Source organism: Rhinolophus sinicus, chromosome 15, assembly GCF_057876585.1.
Source record: "Rhinolophus sinicus isolate RSI-liver-muscle chromosome 15, RSI-T2T, whole genome shotgun sequence".
Taxonomy (NCBI): Eukaryota; Metazoa; Chordata; class Mammalia; order Chiroptera; family Rhinolophidae; genus Rhinolophus; species Rhinolophus sinicus.
This window is the reverse complement of record NC_142515.1, coordinates 23610958-23638117: the sequence shown is the minus strand read 5'-3', so window position 1 is coordinate 23638117 and position 27160 is coordinate 23610958. Positions and strand designations below refer to the sequence as shown.

At 49.9% G+C, this 27160-nt stretch overlaps 1 protein-coding gene across 15 annotated transcripts in view; it reads left to right on the top strand.

Annotated features, from left to right (window-relative positions):
- PAX2 (paired box 2) overlaps window positions 1–27160 on the top strand; it is an 89563-nt gene that overhangs the window by 45824 nt on the left and 16579 nt on the right. For 11 of the 15 annotated variants that reach the window (XM_088791888.1, XM_088791889.1, XM_074339185.2 and 8 more), the window contains 3 exons: window positions 4006–4074; window positions 21598–21773; window positions 24026–24152. In XM_088791888.1, the coding sequence (XP_088648014.1) occupies window positions 4006–4074; window positions 21598–21773; window positions 24026–24152 (372 nt within the window). The remainder of the gene's footprint in view (window positions 1–4005; window positions 4075–21597; window positions 21774–24025; window positions 24153–27160) is intronic. The other 4 variants (XM_088791890.1, XM_074339182.2, XM_074339180.2 and 1 more) reach the window with 1 other exon arrangement.

Below are 27160 nucleotides of genomic sequence, written 5' to 3'. Positions count from 1 at the left end.
GAGTGGGAGATGTCCAGAGGCTCAAGGGAGGCCACGGGACCCCCTTTCTACTCTTCCCCATGGGTCTGAGGTTGGGGACAAGAATACCCTCTGATTCCTGAGCTACTGTGGGCCATGAAAGGAGGCGGGGCCTGGGGACGCACTGGCGTGAGGCTGTGCCCCCCCCCCACCAGCTTGGGCACAGCTGCTCCAGAACGGAGCACTCTCCTCTCTAAGCAATTGATCCCATTCATTGTTTCAATTCAGTGAACCATTCTTAGACGTCATTCACAAGAAAGACTTCGTGCTGTTGGATCCCAAAGCAGAACAAGATATGATTCTTGTCCTTAAGGAGCTTACCCTTTAGTGGGGTGTATAAAACGTGAGCCCAGAGAGCAGCAGGCCCATCAGATATCTGTGTTGCGGTGGAGGTCTGGGCTGCTGACCATGACGGCTTAGAGTGGGGAGGGAATAAACCCCAGGAAGGGCTGCTCTGTGAGGGGTGCCTGAGGGATGGACGAGGGGCATGTTCAAAGACAATAGTGGTGTGAAGTTCTAGCTGATGGAGCCAGCCTTATGGCCAGAAGGTACTGTGATGAGAAAATGCAGGGGTGCTTTGGCTGGGATGAAAGGGCAGGAGGGCACGTCGTGGGAAGTCAGGCTAAGCAGATGGGTGAGGGGCACAGGAGATCAGGTCAAGACCAGACCATATAAAGAGTTTGGACTGTTTTCTGCAGGCATGAGTAGCCACTGAAAGTGTCTGAGCAGGAAGGGAGAAGGACGGCTGGCTTTGGAAAGGTCATCCACTAGCAGGGAGATAGATGTCTCAGGAAGCAGTTAAGTCTTCTAGGTGAGAGATAGTGGGGGTCTCTAAGTTTCCTCTTGCTGCTGAAATACTTACTTCCTGGACCTCGCCAGGCAGCAAGAAGGATCAGAGGCCTTACTTCAGTTTGGGAGGTGGGAGGGTTCTCTTGCCCTGGACTCCCCTCCTATTGACCAACCACAGACCAGATGATGCCGTCCTTTCCCTAGTAGAGGCCAGAGCCTAGGAGGGAGGCCTGTTCTCTGTGACACCTCATACCCACACCACACACACTTGATCCATCAGACCCAGGTGGGAAGGGAGAGGAAAAGAAAGGCAAGAGCAAAGGCAGACCTTTCACAGCCCATCCTCCCCTCCCCCACTCTGGGTGCCTCCAAGCAGCCAGGCCCAGTTTGCATTAGGGAGCAGCTCAGATGATTAAGAACAGGGGAGATAATTATGTGTCAAGATGATGTAGCCCAACTCTGCAGTCAGGCCAAGGTAGCACAGCAGCTGGCAGGCCGGTCGCAGGAGGCAGCCTCGGGCAGGGGCTGCACAGACACCCAGGTGTGTCCTTTAGCTACTGGGCCAGCACTGCAGGCAAAGGAGAAAACTGGCGTGGGATACTGGGGGCGGGGGTGGGGGCTTGGGATGGGAACAGGTGTGTGTGTCCAGGGACTAGACCTCGAGGGGTACATCTCCTCCAGGAGAACCCTGATGCCCTGCCTGGCTGGCTTTCCTTTGTCCCCATGTACTGTGACATCTACCTAGAAGTGTCATACCCCAAGGGCAAGCTGTGAGCCTCTGTGTCCTCAAGGAAGCCACTCCCACTTCTGCCTTTGGGTACAGTTCGGCCTATTCTTCAGCTCTAACAATGTCATGGTGGTGGGCATTAGCGGGGACAGTCACTGCAGCGTGTGCTGGCGTTATTGGAGACAATCTCAGCAGTAGTTATTGGTGTTCACAGTGATAATACCCAGAGCAGTATTGGCACTGGCACTCGGAATATGGACAGTGTTATTAGTATTTGCAGCAATCTTATCTGTGGGGATATTAGTACAGGGCTGATTAGCTGTGACTCTGGGAGTGACAGTGACTGTGAGCTGGCCTGAGATGCCGTCTCATGCCTTGGCCTTTGGAAACTATGGAAGAATCCCCAGACTTTCCTCTGAGAAATGTGCTAGTCAAGAAGCTTTCACCCCTAACTCCCAAGAGTCCAGGAGCTCCCAGAATGAGACACATAGGCAGACCAGGGATAAATGAGGAAGTTACGTCACAAAGCACCCGGAAGGCCGTCTGAGACAGTAGACCCCCGTTCAGGACGCTGCTAAAAGCTTCATATCTTTTTGGCTACAAGTATGGATGGGTGTATTGGGGTCCTTTGAAGGGATAGTGCTTCCCTAAATGTTGTTTGCCCTGGCTTATATGGCTGGAGGATAGAGATGCTTGTATTTTTTTTCAAGCTGAAAAACCAAAGTCCTTTGGTTTCACCTAAGTTGCTTTCGGCCGTGGCCCAAAGCACTGCTGCCCATTGGTGTTGTTGATACACAGAGCAATTACGTAACTTGTCCAAAAATCTAAATGAAGTCATATGGTCTGAGTCTGTTGATCTGCGGAAGGGAGGTGTGTTGGTCGCATCCTTTGATGTGTGAGATTGCAGGGGGCTGTGATTTTGCATTCCATTAATTAGGTGCACAATGAGTTGTGCAGTTGAGTGGTGCCAAACTGGTGCAGTTGTGCATTTGCAGGCAGGGCAGGTTGCAAGGCTGCAAATGGCCGAGTCCTGCCTTCAATAGCTCCCTTCTGCTTTAGATGGAGCCATAACTGGAAGAAGTGGTTTATTTCCTCAGTTAGTCGCCCTCCTAGAGGTCCCCAAGTGTGTTGCTCAGGTTAGACTTTGAGCAAATAAGGGGACGAGACTGTGGAAATGTGTGGCACCTCCCCTGTCCAGGAGCCCTGGCTTCAGGCAAGAGAAGGCTACAGACCTCCATCAGGAAGGAGAATTCGGGTTGGGGGCCAGCAGGCAGTCCCTGGAGTATGGCATGAACGGGCAGTGTGGCCCAGGGGGGAAGAGCGTGGGCTCTGGAGTCAGGCAGAGCCAGGTTTGAACTCTAGTGCCTTGGGCAAGTCACTTAACCTTCAACAGCTCAGTGTTCTCTGAAAAGTGGAGATGGTAAGGAGTGTGGAGGGGGTGTGGAGAGGACTAACAAGCTCATGGATGTAGGGTGCTGAGCCAACTCTGTCTTGGATGATGGGTTGCTGTGTGTCTGGGGCGGAAGGCCTAACTGGCAAGTCCATATTTTGAGGGGAAATGGAGTTGTGTCAGAAAGAAACTTATTTGGGCACAGGCTCCCTAATCTTGGTGTGGCCCCTTTTAAGTAGGGCAGCCGAGGGAAGCTGATTCTGGGATAAGCTAGCCTGGAGGGCCCAGGGCAGTGGGGGAAAGATGTCAACCTCCCATGTGTGATTGGGAGGACCTTGGGCCATCTCTGCTTACTCATTTGCTCTGCAGTTAGTTACCCAGTCGGGCCACATGTCCTCCCTTAGCATCTGCAAGCATTTTGGTTGCATGTAAATAAATACAAGACCCCTTCTTCTCTAACATGGAGGCATCCTTCTATCTACTGCCGTGCATTTCCACTCCCAAGGGCAAGTTTATTTTTTACTTGGGAAACATGTTTGTTTACAGACACATATGTAATTTTTTGCATGGTTTATGAAAATGTGTGTATATGTGTGTTTTCTGCCATTCTGAGGTCTTTGGATGAAAGGGGATGTGGAATGCCATGCATCGGGCAGGTATGCCGTCTTCTAGGTAGTGTATATGCTTGAAGAAGTGATCAGATGTGAGCAGGTACATGTCCACCAGTGCCCGTGAGCAGGGAGAACTCAAGCCAGGCCTGAGTGTGTTAGGGTCCATGGTCCTGAGGCACAGGTGTGTATATAGACTTTCGCCCAAAGGGCCCCGTAGGCATCACCTTGCACTCTGTTGGCAAATGGATGGACTGTACTGAACCTGCCTCCATGGGTGGCCTGGGCCCAAGGCGAGGGAGACTGAGGCTGGGAGCCCTTACGCCCTCAGGCTGTGTGGGAGTTGCCACTCAGAACCCTCACACGCCCTTTGAAGAGGAGCCTGGACTCCCAATCTTGGAGTCTTGCCCCCGTCTTCTACCTGCCTGTCTTTCGGGATCTCTCAGTGTCTGTCTGTCTCTCATTTGCTCTAGTCGAGGTATACACTGATCCTGCCCACATTAGAGGAGGTGGAGGTTTGCATCTGGTCTGGACTTTAAGAGGTATGGGGGCCAGAGGGAACATGGTGTGGGGGTCAGGGGAAATAGCTGGGGGGTGGCGGTTAGAGACTATTCAGAGAGTGGGTTCCTAAGGGCCAGCGAGCAGAAAAGGAGGAGGTGGCTCAGGCTTCCAATGGGAAACCAGGAGGCTAACAAGAGTCTCAGAGCCTGGATCACTTCCACCATGGGCCACTGCTGGGTTTGGGGGCTGAGGCCCCGTGGCATGGAGGGTCAGGCACTCAGTGGAAGGGGGCACTTTTTCCAGCTCTTGGAAAAACAAAGAGTAGATCGGGTAGTAAAACAAAAGCAAAGGAGACCTGGAAGCACCTGACAGCCCTAATTCATCACGGCCCAAGTTTTTTCCTGTGTTCCCATTATATTTGTTTGTAAAAGTGGAAATCAATTTTGAAGGTAATTTTCTGGAAAGAATGGAAGGGAGGTGGGAGGGCCGGATAAGGCAGAGATGGTAAAAGGAAAAATTTAGGCCAGGCACAGCCCAGGGGCAGCTCTTGGCAAGGTGAAAGAAAATTGCATATTCAATCTCCATCCATGAATCTCCCTCACTGCTGCCCGCCTCCTGCTTGAAAACAATGAAGGCTTTTTCCCAACGCTGGGTAGGGCCTTGGTATCAGCCTCACTTTAACTTCAGGGTCATTAATTCCCTGATTATTGAAGGAGAAGAGAGGGTTACAGCATCGTCAATTCCAAAGGCACCCCCCCATGTGATCAGGCCCTGGCTGGGGTGCAGTGGGGAGGGGGGCAGCTAGGGTGGGGTGAGGTGTTGTTTCAGAAGAGCAAAAAGGGTGGGGAGGGACAAAATGGAGAGCCAACTGGACTGGGGGAAGGAAACCAGGAGGAGGGTGGAAGAAGGCAGTCATTACTGCATACCTCTGTTGTGTTGTTATTGCAAATTAAAAGTAGCATGTTCCACTCCACAGCTATCTTTGGGGAGGGAGGGGCACTGAGGGAGGTGGGGGATCTTATCATTGCTTCTTCAGCAGACCAGCCGTGGTGTCACCGTGTGAGGTGACATTTGAATTTACAATTCCGCTGAGAAAAGCCATTAATTCACAAATTAACATTTCTCCCTCTCCCTCTCTCTTTAACACTCTCTCCCTCTCTCACATGGATGTGCAAGCAATTGAAAAGACAAAGGAAATAGCCTTAAGGAAGAGACTTTACTGCTAGTCTGTCTGTGCTGAGATTGCTCCCCCTGCTTCCAGATAGATAAACCAATTACCTGAGCAGCTCTGCTCCTGGCCGCCCGGGATCGCCTCCTTTTGTAGGCTGCATCCATGCTGGATTACACACGGTGTATCTCATTAATGTAAACCAGGCATGCCCTGGTCACCAGGCTCTCTTCCCCGCTCTCTTTCTGGAGAGGAATTGGGAGCAGTGCTGGTGTCAGAAAAGGGAGGACTCCGGGGTAGAGGAGAGGTTGCCCCGGCCCCACTGCCAGGCCTGGGGACTTTGGGCACAGTCTGCGGTCCCGGAGGAGGCTGATGGAGGAAGTCTTCAGGTGAGGGCTCCCTGGTAGGTTTGCATGGGCAGACATTTAGAGACAGAGAGGAGCTGGAGACTGACTCTCTCAAGCCCACAGCGCCTGTCCTCTGTGACTTTTTGGTCCAGATGCAGGGGGCTGGCAGAAGCAGAGAGGGCTCTGAGTGCTGCCTGCATGGGAAGAGCTGAGGGAGGTTTCGCTGAGTACACACCATTTTAGTGGGACAGGATTCAGCCTGAAGGACCTGGGAGGGGTGCCATGGAGGGCCCAGAAGACACAGTGAGGTTGCACCGTGTTGGGTAAACAGAACGAGGTTGCACTGATTCTAGCTCTTGGGCACCATTCTATCTGTTCACTATCTAATCCTTACACACACACACACACACACACACACACACACACACACACGTAGCCATCCGATTCCCTTCTTGGAGAACCCCACCCAGGAGTGTGGACCTGGGGCCACGTGCCCTCAGAGCTCTGAAGTGAGCTCACATCTTGGGCAGGGAATCGCAGAGCCTCTTTTTACTTTCACTCTCCTCCAGGCCCTGGCCAGGCTCTGTAAGAAGACATATTGGCAAAGGGAAGCCGAGCAGAGTTTGAGTTTCTCTAAGGAGAGGTGCTCTGTGGATTATTGCTAGAATTATATGATTTCTCGCATGCTAGACTGCCCCTCATGAGGCAGGTCCTATGAAAGCCCAGAAACTAAATCTACAGGAAGGGAATCATCTGTCTAGACAAGTGCCTGAGTTTAACTACATTCACAAAGCTCAACCTATGTTCATTTTCCAACAAATTTTCAAACTCTGGCTAATGTCCACTCCAGTCCAAGAAAGAGCTAAGGTTCAAAGGTCAGCATTGCTAAGACACCAAAAAAAATCCACTTATGAACACACATTCATTGTTATGATTATATCTTCCCAGTAACCTGGGAAATCAGACCGTTCATACTGAGGGGAGAATTTTTCTATCTTAGTTGGATCGCATATTTTAGCCAAACTCTGGGCAATGTTGGCAGTGAGCCTGTTAAACACTGACCGTGTCATTATGCAGAGGTAGGTGTAGGTTAATGTCAATGTTTTATTAAGACCTTTCCTTTGGGCCCTGTGTATACGTGGATTTACTTTTTTCTGTGGGGAAGGACCAGGGGTTAGCCATGGCGGTGGGTAGCTGACATGGGTGCATGGATTTGTCCATAAATCCATGCGTTTATACCAGAGACGATAGCTAAATCATTAACCACCTCAGGTTCCCAGCCAGTTCGTGCTGTTGTGGATAGTTATATTTGCTTGTATGAAGACATATGTTGTAATTTAGCACAAAATAATTTTTTTTTTCCCATGAAGTACCCAAAAGTCAGAATAGATAGTCGACCCCACGGCCCAGGAGAGACGTACAGAGTTGCCATAGAGGGGGCTACGTGTGCCCCTCTACCGCTGGAAATTGGGATGGTGTAGCACAGTATTACAACTTTCTCAGCAAAGGCCTCAGGTCCTCCTCCCCACCGCGTCCACACGCGCCTGTGCACCTGTGTGCATACCGTCTTGTCACACTACGTCTCCAATCCTAATCTTCCACTTGGCAACTACTTTCCAGCCCTGCAGGTAGGCATCGTTCTCCTTCCCCCACCCAGCAAGGGCACCAAGCGAGAAATCCGCTGCCTCAGCACTGCCCTTCTCCCCCAAGTGCAGGCTGTGGACAGGAGGGAGGAGCCAGGCTCTGAGGCTGTCCCCCAGGCCCTGCTGCTGCTTGTGGACTGGCCTCCCTGGGCACCTCCTTCTCTGCAGGCCAGCAGGCAGCTGAGAAGGGCAGGGGCATGGGGGACCCCTCAGGGAAAGGGTTTGGAGAGAAGGGAGGCTGGGGAGACCCAGGATTGCTGCCTACCAAGGGACCGGGTCTCAGCAGCCTCACTGACCATTGTGGCTGCACAAGGAGCCCTGGAGCCCAGGGAAGGACCCTTCCCCTGCCTGCCTTCCCCAGGGCCATGGTGGCTGGAGGGCTCTCCAGGACCCTCCCCATTTTGCCCGTTGGGGGTAGAAAAGCAAGGAGGGCTGGGAAAGAGTTGGGGGAGGGCTGGGAGACAGCGCGAGCCTCAGAGCTGAGTTGCAGCAGAGCCAGTAATTCAAACCATCCTGACCCTTCAGTGAACCCGAACCTGCTGACCTTGACAGCACTAGACAAGGGAGGCCTCACAAACCTCCACCTTCCTGGAGGCCCTCCCTTTCTTGGAGCCCTGTAGCCCAGCCTCCAGGTGTCTTCTAATTTGGCCATCCCCGGGAAATGTCAGCATCCCTCCCTCCCGGAGGCACCTGCCTCACAGCAGCACCCTTTGTGCTCATCTCCACCCGGAGACAAGTGCGTGGGCATCTCACCGGGGCCTTTCCAGGGTCAGCGGAGGCTTTCTCCTTTAAACAGAGCTTGTACATCTTGCCCATGCTCCTCCTGCCCCAGGCTTCACCTTTTTCAGTACTGGCTATAGAGTGTGTGTGTGTGTATGCGTGTGTGTGTGTGTGTGCATATTTGCACGTGTGTGTGTGCGTGTGTGTGTGTGTGTGTGTGTGTGTGTGTGTGGTCTGAGTGCACACAGGGGCTGGGATAAAATGTGATCGAGACACAGCAGAGGAGGGAGGGAAGAAAAGCCTAAGGAAAGGTGCCCCAACAACCTGCATTAAAGTAAATGTAGTTTATGAAGTTTATGCTTTCCTCCCTGGGAGAGCTGGCTTCTATCCAACAGCCTCCCAGAGCCTGCCAAACGGCTCCTGAAGCAGTAACTGCAGGCAGGAGCGTGGGCAAGCCAGTGACAGAGGGAGAGATGCATGGACACATGTGTGCTTACCTACATACACACACGTGTGCGCGGGCACACACCTCTCTCTCTCTCTCTATCTCTATCTCTGTATCTCTGTCTCTATCTCTGTCTCTATCTTTCACTGGCTCACACAGCTCTCCCTAGGCCCCATAGACTTCGAAGACTAGGACGGAGGGACGCAGACAGTGTGGTGGGAGTGACTCCAGGAGCTTCCCGTTCCCTCCCACTGCCCTTCCCACCCCTACCCCCATCTCCTTTGGCAGTGTGGCCAACCCAGACACGTGGGCAGTGTGGACACCTGGTGGACTATGGGTGTGGTAATCTGGGCCGAGGGCAGTGTGGACCACTGGGCAACAAGCTTGTGGAAGCTCTCTGGGTGAGGGGTAGTACGGGTGGTCTTGGGGTGGTGGGTATGAGGTCTAGGGAGTAAAAGACATCAGGATGTGGTCTGCCAGAAAGCTGCCTTTTTTCTGATGCTGGGGATCCATTTCTCTCTGGCACCTTGGACTAGACCGAGTAGATACCTTACAGCTACTGAAGACAGCTGCTGGACTCGCTTAAGGAGAAACAATAAGAGACAGTATTTTTTTTTAATTTATTGGGGTGACAATTGTTAGTAAAATTACATAGATTTCAGGTGTACAATTCTGTATTACATCATCTATAAATCCCATTGTGTGTTCACCTCCCAGAGTCAGTTCTCCTTCCATCACCATGTATTTGATCCCCCTTCCCCTCACCTCCCGCCCCCCATCCCCCTTACCCTCTGGTAACAAGAGACAGTATTTTTCTTTCCTGGAAATTCAAAAGAAATAAATGGTTGACAACGTTAGGCTATGGGAGCTCTTAGAGGGACTTATAAGCAAGCTGGAATATCTGCCTTTCTAGATTTTTCTTCGTGTGTACAAGCACATGGATTCATGTGTGTGTGTGTACCAATAACACGTAAATGGGCAAGGATCCTTGACTTTAGAGGAAAGGGTTGTATGGAGGAGAAAAATGGCTGGAGAGGGCAGTAAGACATAGCAAAGACCTTTGCTCAGGCCTGTCGGGTGGGCAACATCTGGTCTCCTGCCCCTGTGCTTCTGAGACCTGGGGATGGGTAGTGGGAGAACTCGATCTCCCACCTCTTCCCGGGAACTTCTTGTCCCTTTTCAAGTTCTGCGAGGAGCTGGGACAGAGGAGGGCAACAGAGGTAGAGTCATCCGAAGGCAGAGATTGGAGGGAAGAAGAAGACAGAAGGGAAAGTGAAGGACGGGCAGATATTGCCGACTGTGGAGGCTACACTGGGAAGCCAGGAGATGCTTGGCATGGAAGGCAGCTGAAACTGGCCAGGGATGGCTTTTGCCCTTTTTCTTCCCTTCTCTCTCCTTTCCCCTCCTTTCCTTCCCCTCCTTATCCCTCCCTTCTTCCCTCCACACGTCTTTATTGGTTCCGATAATAGCGTTGATTTACATGCCAGGCAAAGCCTTGCTACACACACAAAAAGAAAACCCCAGCCTTGGCGGTGTGGCAGTGTCAGCTCTCGCTGTTGTTCGACAGTGTAAAATTAAATTAATAAAGCCCCCAACACAGGAAAACATAACAGGAAATTAATGGCCTTTACTGTCGCTCTGATGCAGTCATTTGCAACCCTGCTTTCCGCACCAAAGACTTCATAAATGCAAGCAGTTTCTCTAAACAAGCATACTTAGAGCGGCCTGGTATGTAATTTTTCGTCTTGCTTGTGTCCTCTGAGCTAACAAAGCCCCCTTTCCTTCTGGCTCCAGAGAGGTTTCTAACTGGTTCTGGCCCCAGCTGGAGTCCAGGACCTTGCAGAAGGCTCCAGCCCATCCCTGAGAGCTCACAGAGGGCTGAAGGAGGACTCAGGTCCTACACAGACAGACCCTCAGCCAGCCCTCCTTCCTCATCAGTGGCCAGTGAGCCTGGAGTCCCAGCCTCTGCCAGCAGGCCAGCAGGAAGGCACTGCGCATGCTCTCAGGCAGGAAAGTTGATCACTCTGGGGAATTCACCTAAACCCACCCACTGCTCACTCCTCCCCTCTCTCTGTGCATGTGTCTTCTCTCCACTACGTGTTTGCTTCCTTGCCGTTGTGTTGCCTCTGGCCTCCCCTCCTCCTCCCTCCTCTGTACTTGCTCATCCGCCTTGGACTTCTTCCAGTATGGGTTGCACACACTCAGGCTGCTCGTGTTGGCAGTGGGTGCCCATGTCCTTCTTTCCTAGGTAACCTAGGGGTTCAGGAGGAGGGAGGGAGCTGACATTCAAAGCAGGGAAAGTAACTGTACTGGTATAATTCTCTGGGGTTCTAGGGCTCCCTATACCTCCCTCTTCTATCCTGGTTTGTTAGGAACTACGAGGGCCCTAAATGATTATTCAATCTATCACTCTGTCCTTGGGAAGATTTCCTATAAACTGTTTCAGATTGCTGAGAGTCTGTGATTTTGCTTTGGCGTGTAAATAGGTGAACTACTGAGAAAACTTACGTTTGCTTCTCTGGGGATATTTGTATCAATGTGGGCCCAGTGTCCACTGTGTTAGAAGGTATGATAGGAGCAAAGAACCAGGACATGGATCTCAAGAAACTTACAATATTACATTTGATTTTTTTTTTATTTTTTTTTTTTAGCAGCCATGTCAGACTCAAACTCATATTGAGTTCGTAGTCAACTAAAACCTTGAGATCTTTTTCACATCAATTGCTATCAAGCCAGGTCTACCCCGTTCTGCACTTGTGTGATTGATTTTTTTAAAACCTAAACATAGGGTATTCCATTTCATCTCGTTGGTTTGGCTCTTAATTCCACCCGATTAAAATCGTAAGCATGTCTTCTCTGTCACCGTCCTAGTAGTTTTTTTAAAAGAGTTATTTTCCTTTAAAGTAAAGGAAAGCCTCATGGCCCACCAGTGGAGACCTCCTTCCTGGTTGCGATACATGAATGCGTTAGGTACTACTGAGTCCAGCAGCCGTAACCATGTCACTTTTCTTCATATTGTCCGTAAAGTTAGGAAGGAGATTCTTTGTGAAATGTTAACACTCACTACATTCACAGCATTTCTTTAATCAATCGATAAAATAAATCCAGTTTAAGTCGGTATGCAGATTGAGTGCCTGCTGTGTATGAAGCCTGGCAGGACTGATTTACAAAGGTAAATAGGACACAGTACTTGACCTCATGAAGCTTCTAGTCTAGTAGGAAGATAGATGTGCACATCATTGTACAAGCAGAATGTGATAGGCACTATGATCAAGTTATAAAATGCTATGATGAATGTTTCTGTTTTTGTTTTTTTTAAAAAAGGGCAGTTGCTTCCAACCAGGGCCCTTGAAGTCTTAGCGGGGTTGGCATTTGATCTAAGCACTGATCTCTAGTTAATGTGATGTGACTTATTCTTGCTGAATACACACAGGCTCCAGAGTATCACCATTTTCTTTTCTAGTGCCTATAAAGTATAATAATTTCTTCTAAAAGATTTCCAGACCTTACCATTAAATTTATTAGAGTGTTATTTGCGTAAGCTTACCTTTTTTTGCAAGGCAGGCTAGCACTGGGCTTTGTCACTGCCTCGCCTTTTCATTGTGACTTCTCAAGGATTATCAACAAAAATCTTAGGATCCTATTTACCTTTGTCCCTAGGGTCCTGCTATATGATTTATCTGGACCTAGGAAAGTGAACTCAAATGGTTAGGAGTACCTGCCTGCCCCTTCCTGACCTGGGCAGCTCCTGCTGGTCCCATTTTGAAGATTCTTTTCTTTGGTGGACAAGACAAAGGCAAGCTGGAGGTTGGAGAAGTTCCGCCTTCTCTCTTTTCTCTCAGTATTACATCCTCTTCCCCAGCACTGAGCCTACACCTGCCTTCGTTTTTGTTTTTTCTCCAAAGAGAACTACCAAGGCCCTTTTTTGTTGTCTCAGCTTTTGTCTTCCTGACAGGCTCATGCTACTCTTATACCCACCCTTGGTTATGGTCTCCTCCTTCCATCAGTTGTGTGTCCTTTACAAGAAGAAAAAAAATAAGTTGTTGTCTGATAAAAAGTGCGATATGTGTTCATTATAAAATATTTGGAAGATACAGTAAATTTTTTTAAAAATCACCCATAATCTCATCACTGAGAGATAACCACTGTTGGAATTTGGTATATTCTTTTACAGTCTTTTTTGTCTATGCATGTATAATTTTATACATATAATTTTTTATCAAAATTGGAATGATATTGTATATACAGCTTGTCTTGCTATTTTCACTTAACATTATATAGGACCATTTTCACATATCATTAAATATTCTTTGAAAACATGATTTTTTAATGGCCGCATAATCTTCCACTGTTCGGTGTACATGTCCTTTTAAAATCTAGGCTCATCATATTTTAAAGCTTATTCGTGTGCAACAACAATGATTTTCCTTAAATGTCCTCTCTTTCCACCCCTCCCCCACTCTTCCTCTCGCTACTTTGTCAGGTTGATTCTTTGAGCTTGTAGGGGAGGAATTTCATTTTTAGAGCATCCTATCTTTCTGGAATTATGTTCCCTTCTAGAATCTCTTGCCACGGGATCACACGACCATTCCTTCCCTTAACACATAGCAGTTTGCTTTCCTCAATTCGGATTCTGTCCAGTGCCCCTTCCTTTGCTACTGTCAACTCTAGACATGGTTGCTTTCTCCTCATCACTTCCCTTTTATCAGTTTTTCTATCTTGGTCAAAATTAAGCAATTTGAAGTAGTGGAAAGGGCTCTGGAGTGAGAACCTCTGTTCCCATCCTAACAATGACTAGCTGTGTGACATGGAGAAATTACTTAACCTTTCCGGGCCTCTTTGTTTTTTTAATCTCTAAGAGGGAATGGATTAAATGATCTCTACACTTTCCAGCTATAAAATGTGATGACACTGACTCCAGAAGAGCAATTTCCTTTGTTGCTTCTTTTTCCTTTTAAAAGGTAAAACATTGAGTAAGGCAAGTTAAGAGTTTATTAGTCTTTGCTTTTGCAGTCCTATACAACAAGTCAGCCAACATTTTTTGTCACCTACTATGTGTCATACCCAATGTTAGGCTTAGAAAGATGAAAGAGGTGGGCCCCTGCCTTCAAAATGGGCATGATAATAGAAGCTCCCTGCTTAAGTTCTTGTGAAAATTAAATGAGTTAATATATGTAAAATTCTTAAATAGGTGCCTAATATATAGTAAGCACTTAATGTTAGCTGCTGTTATTGTAAGGATGTACATTAAGCAGAGTGTCTGGCACCATAATAGAAACTGGATCGATTTTAGTTATTATTATTATTTCTACAATAGAGGTTTGGATAGATGGCTATTGGAACACAGAGAAAGGAGAAATTAGTAATGCTGAGGGAGGAACTAACAACCCTCTAGTGTACATCTGAGGAAACTCAATCCAGAAAAGCTCAAGGGACTTGGCCAAGGTCATATGGCACATGAGCAACAAAACTAGGATTTCAACCCAGGAGATAATACTAACAGTCCAGCATTTAAGTTAGGGTCACTGCTGCAGTTGGTGCCCACAGAGGCACAGGAAGACAGTCATGCCAATGCCCACCTTTCACCCTATCATGAACTCATGGAGTGCTTGATGCGGGGCTTGGTCTAGGAGAGCCCCTTGTCATGGGTTGCCAGAGCTGAAAGGCTGACCAGAACCTTGTTTTGGGGCCAGATTTCCAAGGGCTTCTTCGTAGCCTCCTCTTCAGCTTGTCTTGGGGTTCCTGGCCAGGGCAGTCTCCCAGATCGTCCCGTTTAAGGATGGGAGACCATGGGATATGTCACCCCAGCTCCTTAGACAGTGTTTCCGCCAGCATGGTCTCCAGCCCAGCCTCTTCCTAGCACATTGCACCACCTGCTTTCCTCCTCTCTCCTCCATTTCCCATCTAATTCCCCTTTCCATCATGCTTCCCCTCACCCTCTCTTCCTCACTTCTTTCCTCTCCCCTCCCCCTTTCCTGTCTCCTGCCCTTCTTTCCTCATTCCCTCACACTCTTTCCCTTTCTTTTCTACTTCCCTCTCCCCTCCTCCCCATCCCCTCCCCATCCCATGAATCCTTTCTCTTCTCCCAGTCGGGAAAGCAGCCCCATTCCTGGTCCCAAACCTCACTCCCTGTTCTCAATCAGATGGGAGGGCCAGGGTGGCAGCCCAGACCTCCTCCATCCTGCCGCCGTGGGGGTGGGGCTGGGGCTGCACAGGCGGGCTGCCCTGAATGACAAGCGGAGATATTGATCGCATTCTGAACTCAGCCCAGCCGATAGAAGGTAATTAATGACTCCATTTGCCTCAGTACCGAGGAGAACAATTGAGTTTGAAACTGCAACAACTGGCAGCTGGGGAGACTGGGGGACAGCCTGGGTGTGAACCCCTCAGAAGGGGAAAGGGGTGTTAGAGGAGCTAAGGAGGAGAGAGAGGGGGGCAGAGGCCATAGGTCGGAATGGTATGGAGCAAACATTTACACAGAGCCCCCAACCCCAACCACAGCTGACCCCTCCTGCTCCCCCCAGGCCCCAGAGGCCTGCCGCCTATCACCCACTGCTCCCACTTCCTCCACGCTTTTCTCTTTTCTTCCTGTATCACTTTTTCAGGTCATTTTCTGTCTGTGGATGAAATAAGCCTTACTTTCCCCAAGCTTGCTTCCTGTCAGCTATGCGATCTTGCACATGCTTTTAACTCTCCCTGAGCTTGTTTCCTCTGTGGTAAAATTGAACTAATGGTCTCTCTTTTGCATGTGTTCTGTAAGGATTAGAGAGAGTGTGTGTAAAGCATCTCAAGCCTCCCTAGTACATAGTTGGTGCTCAATAAATGATGATAATGACAATCTTTGACAAAGAAGGCAAATTTGATAGAGTGGAGACCGCTTTGGAGTCAGACATCCCTGAGTTCAAATATCCAGTCTTTGCTACTTACTAGTTGGATGATATTGAACAAATAATTTTGCCTCTCATCTGAAAAATGAGAATAATAATAATAATTTTGTAAATTTGAATGGATTTAATTAGCTTATGCAAAAGCCCTAATATCGTCAGTTTCCCCATAGACAGGTAAATATTTGTATTTGGGTTTATAAAACTGACGTTAATAAGTTTTTTTACGATACTTTTAAAAAGTCCCCTCAAATGCCTCCTTCCTACTTCCTGGGGGCGGCTCCTGCACATCCCATCTTGGTTTTGTAGACTTTGATGACCTTGGCACTTTCTGAGCAAGGAATGGCATTATTTCATTCTGTCTATTACCATCACCCCCACCTACCTTTTGGTCAGTGCAGGAGAATTTCTCTTGCCCCTCGCAGTCACAGCTTTGGGAATTTGGGCAGAATATCCACACATGAAGAGGACAGGACACTTCTATTTTGTCCCTTATCCCTAGCTCTTATCCTTTAAACATGGTGTTCAGTGACTTCCCCCTTTCCAAGCTACTGAGACCTCACTGGACAGCCTTATTTGTGATTGGCCATAGAGAGGGTCTAGTCTGGGGTCAGAGAAGTGGAAGGTAGAGCTCTGCTCCAGAGAAGCCCAGGCATAAATAGATGGGGAGTGACAAGGCTAAGTAAATGAGGAGATCAGATCTTTTTATTGAGGAGTAAAAGACATTTTTATTAATGATTCTAGAAGTAGTACGTGCTTTTTGTACAAAGCCTGGATGATATGAAAAAACTTAGATGAGAAGAAAATAATTTGCTCATGATCAGGAAGTAACCACTGTTACCATGTGGGTGGCTCTCCTGCCAGTCAAGATGGTTTTGCAGCTGCCTTCGTTTGCATGGAGATTGGGGCCCTGCTGCTACTTACATGCTCAGGACGTTGGCTGGGCAGGCAGCTGCTTCTGCTCACTGGTTTAGTCCAAGACTGATTACAGGACACCTTCCCTGTGCCAGACTCCCTGGTGGACATGTCCTTGAGCTAGCCACTTCTCCTCATTTAATCTGCAGCTCATTTACTCCAAGCCTCTGTTTTCTCACCAGTAAAAAAGGGATTATAATCCCCACCCAAATAACCTAAGGTTTTTGAAAGCTTTTTATTAACTGCTAAACAAATATGAAGCAATTAGAGGGGAAGACAATATGAACCTTTGTTCCCCTTGAAAGAGTAATGTACGTCAAAGTTTTAACTCAGCAGTTTGTTTAATTTAATTTATTTATATCTGCCTCATTCCATGCTGTAGTGGACAAAGCTTCTGGAATGGGCTCCAGTCCTTAGAGTCTACTGCCTAGTTGTGTGACCTTGAACTTGTCACCTCCCCTCCTCCACCTCATTGCCCACCCCACTAGTTTTCATTACTGTAAAATGAAGACTTCGGACCAGGTGTCCTCTAAACACTCTGGGCAGTCAGTTCAGGGGCTGCAGCATCAGTATAGGGAAAGTGCAAGGCCGAAAAATGGGGATGCTGGAAACCATGACTCAGATGGGGCCAAGTAGCCCTCAGCTGGGACCCTGTGTTTGGCACCCAGGCAGCAGAGTGAAATGATGTAGGGGGCAGGTCTGGAATCAGAAAGACCTGAATTGAAATCCTGACTGTCATTTACCAGTTGCATGGCCTTGGATAAGCTACTTACTTTCTCTTTCCTCAGTTTCCTTATCTTTAAAATAGGTATCCTAAATCAGTATTTACCTCCCAGGGTTGTTGGCGGCAGGATTAAAAAAGAACTGTACAAAGTACAGCAGTGGCATGTAATAAGCTCTCAGTACTGTGAGCTGCTAATGGATGGAGGCTGGGGAGAGCAGGAAAACAAGGCTGTGCTCTCCACACATGGAGACCAACTAGCACACGGTTCGCTCCTTGCTCTGTGCGGTCTTATTAAACCTACATAACCACATTTTCCAACCTCAGTCAAAAAACGTGGCCTGAGAGTAGGAAAGGATATTGGAAATTAGAATTGTTCCGGAAAGCCCAGGGCATATGACCACCATACCCCAGCCTCTTCCTGGAGCCTTGACAAGGAGTGGGAGTCTTATCCCCTCAGGGTGAAGGCCAAGGGTCTCCTCAGATCATTTAAGAAAGGTCTTCCCTGGAACCAGCTCCCACCACAGGCAAATAGGCCTGTTTTATCCCAACCCTGCTCTCTCTGACTGGAGCCTTGGTGTGGGGGGTCCAATGCAAAGGTCATCTGGACCTTGTTCTCAAGCAACCTCTCCCATCTGCTTTGGATAGCAGTTCTGAACTCCAAGGTTAAGTTCTTCTCTTAACTGGGAATACAATATTCTCTGTCCCTTCGGTAGAGGCACTATAGGTGGGCAGGATGGTATTGATGAGAAAAGGAAGGGCTTCCTGTGGACCAGAGTCAATGCTTCCAGAAGCTGACAAGCAGTGGGGGTGAGTGAAGAGGGGCTTAGGTCTACCCAGGGGCCTTCTGTGGGTCTTCCCATGTCCTCTGATAGCTAGGGATGCGTGGGACTTGCCTGACAAGTGAATGGGTGTCCTGGGATGCCAAGCCAGTCAGGGGGCCAGTCCAGAGACCTTCTGCCAGGGGTCTGGCTTTGAATGCTCCCCAGAGAGCCTCATTCATTCATTCATTGAGTACCAATTGTATGCCCAGCTCTGTGCCTGGCACTGGGGCCCCGGAGATGCATCTGTCATGGTCCCTGCCCACAAGGAGCTCACGAGGGGAAGATGTTATCCAATTACTCACACACTTTCCTTCCCTGCTCACAGAAGCCTTGATGAAGTCCTGCTTCTGCCTCCTCCTCTGACAAAAGCCTTTCAGGGGTGTCACAGCGCAGTTCCACCCTCTGCCTGTCCCCTCTGAGACTCCACCCTTGGGAAATCCCACTCTGAGCTCTCTCTCCACTGTCCTGAGGCGGTCCCTCCATGTGGTTGGCACTGTCCACCACTTCATTTCTTCTTTCTTTTTCTCTGTGTTCTCTTGTCTTTTCTGATCTCCTCTGCTCTCATCTCCTTTTCCGCCTCCATCCCCTACCCTCCAAACCCACCCCCATCCAGACTCTGGGCTGCCCTCCTTAGCTGGATACGCAGGCTTCCGGGGAAGCAGAGCCAGCTGGTTTTATTCTTGTGGCAAGTGCTCTCTCCCCAGCAAAGCTGCCCTGGGCTCCTAGCATGGAAATCTTCTTCCCTTCCTTCCTCTTGCTTTCTGCCTTTCCTCAGGCGTCTCCCAACCTCCTTTCCTCACTCCTTTCCCACCCTTCCTCCTTACCTTCATTCCTCTCTTCCTTCTCCAGCTGAAGGAACTGTGCCATCTGGTCCTCTGGATAGAGCCTGGGAGAGCCCATGGGCCCGCTGGCTGATTTGGGAGGCCTGCCTCTCTGTCCCCCACCAATCACGTCACTGCCCTCTCCTTGCCCCTGTGGTTCTTCTCCCTGTTCTCCCAGAACTTTCTTTGTGCTCCTTCACCATTCATCATTACTGCCACCTTTCCCGCCTCCTTATCACCTTCTTTCTCCTTTGGGAGTTCCCTCAAGCTTCCCGTAACCTCTCTTGGGTGTTCTCTGCATGCTTTCACCACACCCATTTGCTGTGCTGCCCCTCTAGCACCTTCTTTCTCTTCTTCTCCCCCACCCCCTTCCTTCTCTTTTTCTCTTTCCCCGCCTCCCACTGCCACCTCTTCCAGTAGCAGGATTCCTTTTGCCGTTCCTTCCTCCCGCCCTGTTTCTCTCCATTGCTGCCTCTGTAACCTGTCTTATCACCAGGGCCTGAGTATACAAAAAAATAAATAAATAAAAAGGTCAGTGAGTGGAGGGAGCAGCAATAACCCCTAAAACAGTACTATCAGTGGAACATGATTGATCAATTGAATTCCATAGCGGCTGAAAAATGTGGGATTAAGTAGTGTATTATACGCACAATGAGTTGAGGCATGATGTTCATTTCAAGTTCATTTCGCCGGCCTCTGCCACCAGATCAGGCAATCAATAGGGGCAGCAGATATCATATATCACCTCTCTGCGGGCTGGGGAGAGAGCACCATAATCTCTCGCAAATTTAGAGTGACAGATTTGTCAAGATCTGAAGGGCCCCTGAATAAATGAAGGAAAAGAGACTCCTCCAGCCAGTGACCTGAGGACAAAGCTTCAGTTCAGCCCCTAAGCGTACACGCACGCACACACACACACACACACACACACACAGAGGCTGAGCCAAGTCACACACAGGCATATACACAAATCTACACAGAGGTATGGTATGAGTCTCGCCACACATGCCTACACCGTGTACATAATACATATGTGAGCACACACTCACAGATAAATGCACACTTTACTCCCCAGAACCCACTGGTGACACTGTAATAACCACACACAAGGACACTCACTGCCTTTCTCCACCCTGACAGCAGGGCTTCCCAGAAAGGTAGGAGGACTCCAGCAAGAAAGAATTAGACACAATGAAACGGGCAAATAGATATAAGGGGTGGAATCGAGATGATGGCAAATCCTTGAAAGAGAAGCAAGCACAGGAGAAATGTGGGGGACGTGGGCGCCTGCGCCCCATGTAATCACACACATCTGTTCAAAAAAGTTCTTTCTCTACCACTTATACATCCCCGGACACTGACTTATCTGGGTATGTTTCTGTGTGTGGAAATGTGTCTACACAGAGAATACTCACACAAAAGGGAAAAATAAATATGCCACACCCTAACTTAATCTCATATGGGGAGATGCGTATATCACTCATATGGAGTGATTCAGACAGAAAATCACTGCAGAGGCTTACACAGAAAAATACACAACCACCGAGTTTTGTGTCCATAGGAACAGAGAGAACAGAAATACCATTGAGGCTGTCCCTGTGTCTCTCTCTGTCTTCCTCAGACTTGATCCTGATTTTCATTTCTCTCTCTCTCTCTCTCTCTCTCTCTCTGTCTGTCTGTCTCTGTCTCTGTGTCTCTCTCTCTCACACACACACACACACACACACACACACACACACACTTTCTTTGCTTTCCCACCCCCTCCAGACTACAGTGGAGGGAAGACAAGAGGTCCCATTAGAAAAGCAGACCCCCATGCTTCGTCTGAGAGGCCAGCAAGAGAGGATGGCTGCAGGTTGAGGTTAATCAATATGTAATATTTTCTATGGTCTCCCGAATGATACTGTATGGTGTTACTGTATATAATGCAATATTGATTATATCATATCGTATAATCACCTATAAACTGATATATATAACAGTTACAGAGAAACACTCTAGGCATGAGCTGGCCCCAGGCCTAAGCCTCCCCAGCTGGTCTTGGCCAAGCTGTGTCTAGGAAGGACCCACCCAGCTTTGGTCCAAGGGAGTTGTGGGCGGGGGGGTTCAGGGAGAGGTGGCAGGACGGCCCACTGTATAGTATGAAACTACAGTGGACCCGATGCAGAAGGGCAGGGCTGGGGTGGGAGGGGAAAAGAATGGTGAGAGAGACTGGTTAGGGCAGGATGTGGACAGGATTGGCCTGCAGCCCAGGGAGGGGCACTAGTGTGGCACCCCCATGGCCTTTCCTTCATGGAGCAAGTCTCAGCTCTCTGTGGAGACCTGCGGGAGGACCCAGGTGGCTGACGAACTGGCCTCTGATCGAGGTCCAGCTGGAGTCTAGGCCAGGCACAGAGGCTGAGAGGGTGGCCTGGGCATGACAGCATCCACAAAGACACTGTCTTAAGTCTCTGCCCAAGTCAGCATTTTCCTGCTCACCTGCCACCTGCTGTCCTCCTGCTCTGGTCTCAGTCCTGGCCTAATGCAAACAGAATGCCTCAGCTTGGCTTCAAGTCCCTCCTCCCTTGGTGGTGAAGTTAATTACTTCACTCAGTCTCCCTGTTACACTCAGCCTCGGAGATTTGATGATTTTCCACCCTTGGAGTCAGTGGAACTGAAATTCATCTCAGAGCCAAGTTCAATTCTCCACAGGCTGGGTAATACCGGTCTGAGAAATCCAGCTCCTCCCCCAGGCTGACCCAGGCCAGGGGACAGAAGGGGTGCAGGGGAGATGGCCCCTGGGAGCCCCTCCGACTCTACCTCTGTCTAGTCCTTCTGCCCCCCACCGTCCATGATGGGACAACTTCTGTGTCTCTTCCTAGGTCTTTCAGAGGCTCTGGCTTCATCAGCCAGATCTCTGAGGCATGGCCAGCTCCTGGGGCAGCCCCTCCAGCCTCAAAGCTGGGGGTAAGGTGTCCTAGCAGAGGCACAACAAAGCCCTAGGGATCAAGCCAGGTGCCCCCCCCTTTTGCCCACTGCACTGCTCTGTGCCTCTGCTGGCCTACACTGATGCCCCGAGTGTCCATGTGTCCTCCAGATGTGTCCGAGGGCTCAGTCCCCAATGGAGACTCCCAGAGTGGCGTGGACAGTTTGCGGAAGCACTTGCGAGCTGACACCTTCACCCAGCAGCAGCTGGAAGCTTTGGATCGGGTCTTTGAGCGTCCTTCCTACCCTGACGTCTTCCAGGCATCAGAGCACATCAAATCAGAACAGGTGAGGAAGGCGCTTTCTGCGTGCAGAAGTAGAAAGGAATTGGGTAGAACAGGCCTCTGGAGAATGTGCACAGCCATCAGCCATGTGTACACCCAGCATTGCATATGCTACATATGGGCGTACGTGTGTGGGCCATGTGAATAGGCTCACACAGGACATGACAGTAGAGTTAGGACAAATCATTATGATATGTGGTAGTTAGAAATGGTGAGTTCTTAATGCGAGTATGGCCTTGGGTAAGTCTTATTCCTTTCAGAGCTTCAGTTTCCCTGTCTATAGAATAAAGGGCTAAGATGTATGATCTAACAGGTCTCCTCTGGCCCTGCCATTCCCTGCTTCTGGCATAGAGTACTGGGAAATGTCCTCTTGCTGTGTCCCTTGCCTAAATGCCCCCCAGGGTCCTACAGAAAGTCTGTGCAAGCCTGTGGCACTCTTCTTGCCCAGCTGTCTGCCTCTTGCTCCCAGCTGTACAAAGTGACCCAGGCAGACTGACTGCCTACCTCTCGGACCCAATACTGGCATTTATTGAGTCCTACAGATGCAGATCAGTTCAGAACATACAGCATGGGACGTATCCCACAGCACCTTTCTACACTATGCAGCATAGAAACACATCTCCTAACTCCTCACCTTTACCCCGTGCACATGTTTACACACCACCACCACCCACCTGCTCCCCCGCCCACAGTCCATAGTACTCACAGCATTCTCCCCAGACCACCAGCTCAGCACCTTCCAGCACTCACCTCTACCCTCACCTCAGTGTAGCCTGCAGCGCACATGCTCAAACACGGGAGCACACCGCCATTCCTCCTAGATCTATGGCCTAGGCCAGGCCCACAACCGCAGCACCACACACTGCTTGCACCCGCACCCGCACACACACACGTGCATACATGCAAGCGCATGCATGCACACACAAGCACACACACACCAGCACAGCTACCCTGGCTCCACACAGCACAGTTTGGCTCTAGGACTCCAACAGCTCGCAGCGACTCGCCTTTCTCCCCGCCCGTCCTTTTATCCCATAAGCTGTTTGTCTTCATAAAACAAAAATCAAAAGTCTTTTTAAGGTGCCCTGAGCCATAAACCAACAAAGGAGGAGCTGGCTGAGGCGGGCGGCTCGGTGCACCCTCCCCGAGTCCCCGGCTGTATTACAATGAATAACCTTTATTTACTTTCATTAGACTATTAAACACCAGCACAGTCATTTTTCCCCCTGAAACTCGGAGCAGGGCCCATAAAGCAAATCCGAAGCCTAATTGAGTTCATTTTAATTTCTCTCCGATCACAGCGAATTACTCTGGTGATAAATCAGGGGGCAGCTTCACCCCCAGTAGAAGGCCTAATTTGCAGCTAATTACAAAACTGATTTCTACAGGAAGATCAATACAAGAAGGAATTGGAAATGACGAGGCAATCCCGTCCAGCCAGGGAGGGGAGGGGGTGCTCTGGGGGGGCCAGGAAGCGGAAGGGAAAAAAACGGACCCGAAAGAGCAGAAAATCAGTTTTAATTTAACGTAATATTAATCAGAGCAACTTTTCCTGCTTTGTGCAGGCTCCTGGCCTGCCCAGCTCTGGGGTCTGGCTTGGCGGTGGCTGCAATAAAAAGGCAATTACCCGAGTGTTTCGGGCAGGACACCCTTTCAGAGTCAATGACTGGCCCCCTCCCACCCTTCTGTTAGCCATGTGGACTCTCCCCCTCCCCAATTTCATACCCCAGTGCACAGGCAGAGAGCAAGGGGCCTGTGGGGCTGTCTTTGTTTGTTTTTAAAAAAGGGGCGCCAGCACCCTTTCAGCTGGTCCAGCAGTGCCAGGCTGGAGGCCCCACTAGGCCCTCCCCCAGCTACTGCTTCTGCCATTGTCATGATCGCCCCTCCTCCTCAAGGTTCCCCACCCCAGGGGGACCTTAAAACTCCCCTTGCCTCTCAGCAGTGGGATCCTCACTGCTACACTCCACTCTTGGGGCTTCTTAGGCAGGAACTGTTACAGAAATGTAAAGGGTGCTGGATAACCACTGATAAAGTATAGGCTGCAACTCAGCTTCACAGGTTAGGTCTACCCCCACCCACACAAAACTCTGCATCATCTGTGGAGTCCGCCCCTCCCACTCTCCCCTCCCTCTGCCTGGCCATCTCCTTCCACCCCATCTGGGAGGGCTCCTCGGTCCTCCTCCCCATCTGCACACTGAGCCCTTTCTCCGTTTGTGCGCATCAATAGAGAGCTGTCGCTTTTCTCTCTCCTCCCAGGGGAACGAGTACTCCCTCCCAGCCCTGACCCCTGGGCTTGATGAAGTCAAATCGAGTCTATCTGCGTCCACCAACCCCGAGCTGGGCAGCAACGTGTCAGGCACGCAGACATACCCCGTTGTGACCGGTAAGGGGGCTTCCAGGAGGGTGGGGGCACAGCTTTTAATGCAGGTGCCTCAGCCCATGCCATCTGGGGCCCAGTGTGACAAGTGGGCCCCCCTGCCATGATATCTGCAGAGAGAGAATGAGCCTCCAAAAACCAGGGTGCTTCCGAAATAGATGTGTACAGATGTGAGCAGGAAAAATTGTGGTCAGGGTCTCTGTGTACTTCAGTCTGGAAAGGGGGTTATTGCTGGCTCTTTTTGCCCAGCAAAAATCCTCTTGCCTCCCTCTTTGCATTTTTTTCTTGCCTCCATCAAGGCCCAGAATTGTAAGCCTGTAGCTAGGACTTGTGAGAGAACGCAGAGGGTAAATAGGCCAGAATGGCAAGAAGGGAGCATGAGTGCCCAGTGTCCAGCCTCCATGCCCTTGTTTCCTCAAGGCTGCTGGGAACCTGCTTTCCTTTCCTTCTGGGCAGCTTGGGTCTCTGTGGCTTTGGGCTTCAGGACATAGCATCCAGCTCTGTGGTTATAGATAAGTACAATGATCCCAGCCCTTCTGCTTCCCAGAAAAATCACAGAGACCAACACTTGATTTCAAGGCCAGGCAGGGTCCGGCCTGTCCCACAGTCAAACGCAGGGGGAGGGGGCACCTAATCCAGGTGCTCCAATGGTTAGGAGCAGCAGAGGCAGCTAGAGTGGAAGAACGCCGAGGTGTGGCTCAGTGAAGAGCCCAGCCGATGAAGCTCTAGGCCTCAGATCTGCCGGCTGTGGAAGGCGCCTGGCACTGCAGAAGGGTTTCCAGGCCAGGAAAGTGCCCAAGTGGGAGAGACACACATTGAGGTGTTATTAAAATTCACCTAATTATTCTAGAGACACTAAAGCCAATGTGCCGTTTGTTCCTTGGGAGACAGAATGATTGAGAAGGGTCTCGGTGGGGATTGGGAGACACTGAGGCGTTACCTGCAGAGCAAGGCAAGCGGAGGCGGCCTAGGGACCTGGCAGCAAGGCTGCAAGCAGCCAGCATCACAGCCAGTGGCAAAGACTGGCAGCAGACCGGGCCTCGCTGTAGGATAGGGCCTTGCTTCTGACTTGACGCTGATCGGAGTATGGCTCAGGTCTAAGGTAGATGCAAGTGGCCACCCAGCCTCCACCTGGGGTCTTTGGAGAGCCCTGCTGTTAGCTTCCCAGAATCTTCTTAAGGAGTGTCCTGATACAACTGTTTCTGGCTTGGACAGAGTAGAGGTCTTTGGCTAGACAGTCAGAGGTTGCGTTCTGGAAGTGTCAGAGAACTGGATGGACCAGTTCTGGGAGTGACAACCTTAGCTGGATCAGGACACAGACTATTACCAACTGGCCCTTGGCATGAGCCCACTTTAGCCCACCTTGGAAGCTCTCTGAATATTCTGACCCAGAGATGGCCTAGGCCAGGCTGCCCTTCTCCTGACCTGCTGAGAGTGACAGTGGTCTCTTCCTAAAGAGAGCCCAGGAGGCTTTTCTCTAATCCCAGCTGTCCGTCCCTGGGTCCAGTCCAGAAGGCAGGCAGGGGCTTCCTGGGGTGAAGAGATGGAACTTTGGGGCAGAGCTTCTGCTGTAGGAGAACTTGGACTGGTGCAGAAAAGTCCTTCCACCTTGAGCCTCCCCCGCCCGCCTCCCCCCCATGGCCCTGGAACGGTCCCAGCTCAGCCTGGGAACATCTCCGGCTGATCCATCTGGATCCAAGTGTGAGAAAAGTTCATTTCAGACCCAGCTTGACATTCCCAGGTGGCAAGTTAGCACTAACATCTCAATCTGTATGCGACATTTCAATCAAGCGAGGAGTAACAAAAGCAGAACCATTAACATTCGGAGCTGTTCACCAGTGGTAATGACGGGGAAACTCGCTCAGAAACTGGAAATTACCAAAAAAGAGAGAAGTATGTGGAGAGGTGGGGGAGGGGAGGTGGGGGGCGGGAGCACGAAATGATTTTTCTACACTTAGGCCAAGATCCAATGTTTGGATGAATGGTGCCATTACTCGAGAAAGGGTTGCTCATTCTTAAAATGTTTTTGCTGGCAATTAAACGGCTGCAGTTATTGATCTTTGTTGATTTTATGTCCTCCTAATTTGCATAATCTATTAAAGATGAATGATTCATGATGTGTTTATTATGGGGACAAACAGAATTTGCTGGAAGTACTGTCAAGGTGAGAAATGGGGCAGTGCCCAGAGACTTCATGGGCCATCTCAGGAGTGGGGCCAGCATGTTGGCCTTCAGGCCAGGAGTTTTTGGGGAGCAGTGGACAGTGATGCAAGGAGAACAGACACAAGAGTTCTTCTAGAAAGATGTGGGCATCTGTGAGAATCAGGCTCTAAGCTTGGCTGCCGTGTGCGAGAGGCTTTTGGTGTATCTGTAGAAATTTCCCTCAAAGAGTCTTAAAAAGGTGATTTTGTTGGAAAATAGGAAGGACTTTGCTAGAGGAAAAACCAGGAGTCCCTTTCAGGTAGATGATGCTGGCCAGGTGTGTACTCCAAGTGAGAGGGCAAGGGGGTCATCCTGTGCCCACAGCCTGGCTTAGGTGTACCCAGGGGTTCAAAGAGCCCTCTTCATCCCCTACATTTCAGGCACCCAGCTTATCCTCTTCTCTGGGGACAGGCAGCTGAGGTTGCAAACCTCCAGGGATGAGTCCTGAGGAAACCAGCCCAGGAATGCCCTAGCCTCACTTGAAGAGCTGACCTTATTGATATTCCTGCCATCTCCTGGCACTAGAGGCTGATTTCAAACTTCACCAGCCACTTGATACATCTGTTCCACAAGGTCAAGACTGAGAGGAGAGAGGAGCTTGGACTATTGTGTGGAGGGGAGGGTGGGGCCCAGTGGGCCAGGACATAGCTAATCACATTGCAAGCAAGGGTGGCTGCCAGAGGCTGGGGCTCGGCCGATAGCCTTCTCTCTCCACCTTCCATCATGGAACCAAGGAGAGAGACCGATTTTTCTGGGTAGTGTTTGCAAGTTCTGCCGAGATTTTAATTTCACTGCATCACAACTCAGCAAGC